The 6,961-nt window shown below is 53.6% G+C and overlaps 1 protein-coding gene across 1 annotated transcript in view; it reads left to right on the top strand.

The window, feature by feature from the left end:
* The window catches only part of ANKRD24 (ankyrin repeat domain 24), a 30,937-nt gene that overhangs the window by 11,500 nt on the left and 12,476 nt on the right, over window positions 1-6,961 (top strand). The window contains 9 exon segments of the mRNA XM_008584425.1: window positions 1,365-1,451; window positions 1,558-1,688; window positions 1,766-1,854; window positions 3,015-3,079; window positions 3,638-3,695; window positions 5,506-5,576; window positions 5,760-5,866; window positions 6,040-6,227; window positions 6,691-6,755. Of these exon segments, the coding sequence (XP_008582647.1) occupies window positions 1,365-1,451; window positions 1,558-1,688; window positions 1,766-1,854; window positions 3,015-3,079; window positions 3,638-3,695; window positions 5,506-5,576; window positions 5,760-5,866; window positions 6,040-6,227; window positions 6,691-6,755 (861 nt within the window).

The following is a 6,961-nucleotide window of genomic DNA, read 5'->3' on the forward strand; positions in this document are numbered from 1 at the left end:
AGCCGCCTCCTTCGCGGTAGGGCCCGGGCAGGGGGCGCGGGAGCGGGCGGTGCGCGGGTCCTTCCTGTCCCCTGGTCGTCCCGCCGCTGACCACGAGGGGCCTGGACCCCTCCACCCCCAGACCCGAGAAAGATGGGCGGGAGAAGGCGACGGAGGTTGGGGACAGCTTTGGGAGGGTGGATGGGACCTTTGGGAAGACAGAAGGGCACGTTTGGGAGACAGTTTTGAGGACAGATGGGGACATTTAGGAGAATTTAGAGGGCATTTGGGGAAACAGTTTTGGGGAACCGTTTTGGAGACAGATGGGGACAATTTGGAGGATATTTTGGGGGTGCCTTTTTGTGGAAGAGATAATNGGAGACAGATGGGGACAATTTGGAGGATATTTTGGGGGTGCCTTTTTGTGGAAGAGATAATAACATCTGGAGAACAGTTTCAGAGAATATTTGAAGGATTTTCTTGGAGTACATTTTTGGGACAGGTCATAGGGTCATATGGGGGGATAATTTTGGAGAACACTTCAGGAACCTGAGAGAGACATTTTGGAATGCATTTCAGGCTACAGTTTTGGGGAACCGGTCTTGGCATATTTGGGGTACAATTGTGGCATTTCAGGTGCAGTTGTGGAAGGACAGAGACATCTGGAGAACAGTTTCAGAGAATATTTGAAGGATTTTTTTGGAGTACATTTTTGGGACAGGTCATAGGGTCATATGGGGGGATGATTTTGGAGAACACTTCAGGAACCTGAGGGAGACATTTTGGAATGCATTTCAGGCTACAGTTTTGGGGGACCGGTCTTGGCATATTTGGGGTACAATTGTGGCATTTCAGGTGCAGTTGTGGAAGGACAGACAGCAGAGGATAGTTGTGAAGAACCTTTTTTTTTTTAAAGATGACCGGTAAGGGGATCTTCACCCTTGACTTGGTGTTGTCAGGACCACGCTCTCCCAGTGAGCAACCGGCCATCCCTATATGGGATCCGAACCCGTGGCCTTGGTGTTATCAGCACCGCACTCTCCCGAGTGAGCCACGGGCCGGCCCTGAAGAACCTTTAAAGGGACCTTTTAGGGGTTCAGATGGAGACACTTTGGAGGGTAGTTTGAAAGAGACTGATGGATCAATTTGATGTGGGTGATGTTGGAAAGGTGACTTTTTACTAAGGGACAAGTTGGGGGCTTGGCATGGGGACACCCTTTTAGAAATAGATGCTGGGGGCTGAACCGGGGATGGTTTAATGGGGTGATGCTGGCAGTGAGTTTTGGGGGCCAGCTAGGGCGATGGGCCTGGGGGCAGATGCTGGGGGACGTGGGCTTGGAGGACCCTGTCTCAGGACCCCCGCCCAGGACCACCTCCCCCCGCAGCTGCGGCTCCAGCCCACCAACCTCAGGTCCTGCCCACCCTGCAGCTCCTGCCCCATCCCGAAACCAGCAGTCAGAGGCAGGAGCCAGGCAAGTGCCCAGGGGTGGGTGGCCAGAGCCCAGAGTCCCTGCCAGGGGGAGTGGGGAGGGGGTAGTGGCCAACCTGGCTCTGTGCGCCTCTGGGTGTTCCCCGCAGAGCCAAGACTGGGGCAAAAGTGATGAGCGGCTGATGCAGGCCGTGGAGAGCAGCGACCCTGTGCGGGTGGCCTCCCTGATTACCCGCAAGGGACTGGTGCCCACCAAGCTGGACCCCGAGGGCAAGTCCGCGTGAGTGCCCATACCCTGGGGGCTGGTGGGCCAAGGGTAGACCACCCTGAGGCTGACCCATGACCTCCGACCTCCAGGTTCCACCTGGCGGCCATGAAGGGGGCAGCCAGCTGTCTGGAGGTGATGCTGGCCCACGGTGCCAATGTCATGAGCACAGATGGGGCAGGTACCGCTAGCCGGGCCCCTGGGGAGAGGGGAGGCACTCAGCCCAGGTGCAGCCTGAGGGTCCAGCCAGGCCCTACTTCAAGGCCTCAGTGTCCTCTGCTGAGAGAGGGGGCTCCCCTGCCCACCCCTTCACTGCACCCAGGGAGACACAGGGGCGTGGCATGCTATAGCACCCAAGGACAGGGACTGTGGCTGGCACCAAGCAAGGTGAGCCAGCAACTTGTGGATGGGGAGTAACTGGGACTCAGGTAATGGTTGAGTCAGAGGGAGTAGCTGGAACAGGGGAGCACCTGGGGCTTAGGGAAGTTTCTGAGAAAGCAACTGAGGCAGGGGAAGAACCTGAGGCTTGGGAGATAGCTGGGATAATGGGAGGAACTGGGACTTGAGGTGTATCCGGAATGTGAAAGTATCCAAGATCAAGGAAGTGCCTGAAAGCAAGAAAGTACCTGCAGTTTGAGGGAGAAGCTGGGCTCATCAGAATAGCTGAACTTGAGAAGTATCTGGAGCATGAGAATAACAGTAGAATTTGGGGAGTATCTGGGGTATGTGGGATAGCTGGGGTTTTGGAGTAGCTGGAGCTCTGGGAGTAGCTGGGACAAAAGGAGAGTCTGGGTATATGACTTAACTGGGGACCTGATGGAATAACTGAAATAGAATGCATGGCCAAAGAGGGTAGTTGGGGCTCAGGAGCATGAGCCAGAGGGTAACTAGCTGTATCTGAAGCTTCAGGGCAGCAGTTTAGTAGGCAGGATGTGTGGAGTAGCTGGGTACTTGTAGAGTATCAAACAGGGATATAGCTGGCACACGGAAGAGCAAGGGGTGTGGGTTAGCAGGAATATATAGAACAACTGTGGATTGTGAGTAGCAGAGCTGGAGTTTGGGTATAGCTGGGCATATAGAGTAGCTGGGGACAAGGGGAGTAACTGGAACAACAGGGCTTGAGGAGTAGATCGATGTGGAGTATAGCTGAGATGGGATTGTCTGGGACACAGAATAGCTGGGTCTTGGAGAGTCTCTGGCCACAGGGAGTAGCATGGTACCTGGGGCTTGGGGACTTGCTAGACATCAGGAAACTCATCACAAATAGTTGACACAGACTTGGGGAGCAGCTGGGAGCTCCTTGAGTATCTGGAGCTGTAGTAAATCTTCTCTCCCTTTCAGGTTACAATGCCCTCCACCTGGCCGCCAAGTATGGGCACCCACAGTGCTTGAAGCAACTGCTGCAGGTCATTTAGTTTCTTGTCTCAGATACTCCCTGAACCCTAGATACTCCCCTTGCCCCTACTGCTCCTGAGTTCAAGCGATTTCCTGAACCTCCTGATATTCCCTAAGTTCTGAATATGCCTTGGCCCCTTTAACGCCTGAGCTCCAGCTACTCCCTGGACAACCAGATACTCCCCGAGTGTCCAGATAACCTCTTCCACTTGAGATACGCTCATGATACCACATATTTCCTGAGCCCCTGTTTCTCCCCAAACATTAGGTAGTAGATACTTTCTTTGCTGCAGCCACTCTCAGAGCTCCCAGCTACTCCCCAACCCCCAGCTGCTTCTGAGCTCCCAGCTATTTTCTCTTTTGCACCAATTCTCATGAAAACAGAGAGTCACTTGGGGACCTGTGACTCTGCAGTTACAGGAGATGGGTTCTGCAGGGCAGGTCGGTGGGAGGGGGAGGCAAGAAACCTAAAACACAGCCGAGCCCAAGGGCAGGGGAGGTGGGTCCTAGAGAAATCAGGCAACAAGGAGGGATGGTTCAGTCTCAAATGACCCGACCGCCTTCCCCAGGCCTCCTGCGTGGTGGATGTCGTGGACAGCAGTGGGTGGACAGCCCTGCATCATGCAGGTGGGTGAAGCCTAGCTCTGTCCTGCCCACCATGGCCCAGAGGGTGCAAGGCTTGGGGGTTATTCTACCTGGGGCCCAGGAGACCTGCCATGAGCCTTCCTGCCTTCTCCTTTTTATTGCCAAATACCTACTGTGTGCCAGGCACTGAGGCTCAGCACAAATTTCAGCATCCCTTTGAGCCACAGACTATTACCCCATTGGACAAAGGAGATGTAACAAGGTCAGTCATTTGCCCGCAGCGAGTGAGTAGTAGGGGACCCAGGTCATCTGATCCCAAAGCACAGCCTATTCTATTGCAGGACTTTGTGAGGATGAAGGGAGGGGTCCAGAGCTTAATTTCCCTTGAGGAACTCCTAGGGACTCTCAGAAAGGCCAAAGCTCTAGGGAGCCAGTGCCTTCATGATCATCAGATCCCAACCCCTTCACCAAGGGACAGGAAAGGACCCACTGAGCCAGAACTCGGGCCAGCATCTGTCCACCATGCCCATGAGATTCAGCCATGGCTTTCTCTGATGACTCAAGAAACATCTGTTTTTTCGGAAACAGAATAAAATTGGATCTGCTTTGGGGTTTTAGTCAATTGGGTAAAAATTCTGTGTAGGTGGAGTACGCTGCCACCTACTGGTGGCGGTGCCTCTGGTCACATGATGGAAGCTCCTCAGTTTTTTTCATTCAATAAATATTTACTGAGTACCTACTATGTGTTAGGCCTTGCTGTTAAGTGTTGTAGATACTACAGCAATCAAAACCCCATACCCCTCAGGCACATAGCTAGTATTCAGGTAAAGTCTATTGACTGAATGATGGATTCTTGTGTTTAATCAGACTGTACCGTGCTGGGATTTAAGCCCAGGGACTCCAGACACTGCTCTTATCCCAGCCGGACGGCCTCCTGGTGAGCCTCCACTCTGGCCCTGTCCACCAGCAGTGACAGAGAGAGAGCTCTTAAGATGTAAAGAGATGATGTCACTCCTCTGCTTAAAATCCTTCCTTGGCTCTGTCACCTTCCTGTAAGAACCCAGGGTCTGGCCCCTGCTGACTTCTCTAGTAATACTTTGCCTGAAGCCTCCTTTCCCTCTTTGAAGATCTGGATATAGATACTTTCTTTTTTTTTTTTTTTCCTTTTTGTCTTTTTTACTGACCGGTAACGGGATCGCAACCCTCGGTGTTGCGCCCACACCGCGCTCAGCCAGTGAGCGGGAACCGGTCTCCACATGGGATCTGAACCCTCGGCGGGAGCGCCGCTGCGCTCCCAAGTGGCGAACTCTCCAGTGCGCCACTGGGCCGGCCCTGGATATAGATACTTTCTCCCACTATTTTGACTTCACCACGCTATTTCCCAGAGCAGGGTCTTTGCCCACGTAGTAACCTCTAACCTCTTCCCTCCCCTGTTCACCTTCAAAACTCAGAACTCAGGTCCAGCCCCAAGAAGCCTGCTTAACCCAGCCGATGTTCGATCCCTCTGGTATACGTTAATAATCACCATATGAGGGTTTAGCACATAGTAGGTACACAATAAATGTTAGTTGAATCAAAGAGGAGAGATACATGAAAAACAGTGAAAACTTCCACTTTAAGAGGGAACCACAGTGGTCCTAGATGTGGTTCTGCCTCTGGCCCTACTGGGTGACCATGGCCCTGGCCAGGCCTCAGTTTCCTCATCCATAAAATGGGATTCATGCTTTTGTAATGGATCTCCCAGGAGAGGTGGAAATTTCTCATGAAACAAAGGATAAGAATCACGCCCAGGCAGAAGGCCCCCAGAAAACGTCCAAGCTGTACCTTACCGCTACTCTCCCCTCTTTTCCAGTGGCTGGTGGCTGTCTCTCCTGCTCAGAGATGCTTTGCTCCTTCAAGGCACATCTGAACCCTCGAGATCGGGTGAGCTTCTGGGGATCTCTTTGGGAAAGATACTACAACTTGAGGTACGCTGCCACCCAAGTGGTGGCATCCCAGGCAGGCTTCGCAAAGTGTGAGAAAATGTGGGGTGAACTTCAGAGGCAGCCATATGAGCTTCCCTACCCTCTCTTCTCATGCTGTACCATCCCTCCCCCTTTCCACAAGTCTGGTGCAACGCCCCTCATCATAGCAGCTCGGATGTGTCACACGGATCTGTGCCGCCTCCTCCTGCAGCAGGGGGCTGCCGCAAATGACCAGGATCTGCAGGGCAGGTGAGCATCCTCCCTCCCAGCCAGTCTACTGTGTGCTGTGTGACCTTGGGTAAGTCTCTTAACCTTTCTGGGCAGGGAACCTAATTGGCCTCCTCCTACCCAGCGAGGATGTTGAGAAGGGTGCGGGGGTTTGGGGATATCCTCACCCTCTCAATAGCCCCCTCCCCCGGTAGGACGGCCCTGATGCTGGCCTGTGAGGGGGCAAGCCCCGAAACAGTGGAGGTGCTGCTGCAAGGCGGGGCCCAGCCTGGCATCACTGATGCACTGGGGCAGGATGCGGCTCACTACAGTGCTCTGGCAGGGGACAAACTCATCCTGCACCTCCTGCAGGAGGCGGCCCAGCGCCCCTCACCACCCAGCGGTATGCAAGCCCCTCCCCTAAGCAATTTCAAGCACCCCCTTCTCCTCCCATCTTCTAAGCAGTTTCTTGTTCACCCCCTTCTTTCTCTATTGTGGATAGTTTCAAGACACCCCCTATTTGCTGCATTATAGGAGGTTTCATGGTACCCTGATCTACTCAGGGCAGTTTCAGTGAGTCCCAGGGCATTTAGAGTAGTCTGGGGGTCTGCTCTGCTTTCCTCTAACCTCATCCTTATTCTCAGAATTTTGCTCTTCCTAAGAACTGACACCCCCACCCACCCCATCCTGGAGATGCCCCTGTCTTCTCTCTTTGAGAGTTTCAAGGTTCCTTTCAGCATTCTACCTAAGTGGTGGATTCCTACCATAAAATTCCTGATTCTTGGGGAATTGGGAAGCCCCTACAAGTCCCATGGGTGCACTAATGCCCTTCTTAGCGCTGGGAATGGAGTCCCTGGAACAGAGAGCCTGACCCTGCTTCCATCTCTCCTCTGCCCTCCTAGAGGATGACTCAGGCGAGGCATCATCACAGGTACGGACCCCTAAGCAGCAAATGAGTCCCTCTCCTTATGCACACGGACCCCTGATCCAGGGTATACCTGGGAGGACCTGTTTGCAAAGAATGCTACCTTCAGGGTACGCTGCCACCAAGTGGCAGCAACACACACAACATAACTCCTAGAACTGGGTGAGAAACTGGGGGGTGGGGGGATGGGGCCAAATTATGGGGCTGGGGTG

This window comes from Galeopterus variegatus, unplaced genomic scaffold, assembly GCF_000696425.1.
Source record: "Galeopterus variegatus unplaced genomic scaffold, G_variegatus-3.0.2 Scaffold3258, whole genome shotgun sequence".
NCBI classification, from domain to species: domain Eukaryota; kingdom Metazoa; phylum Chordata; class Mammalia; order Dermoptera; family Cynocephalidae; genus Galeopterus; species Galeopterus variegatus.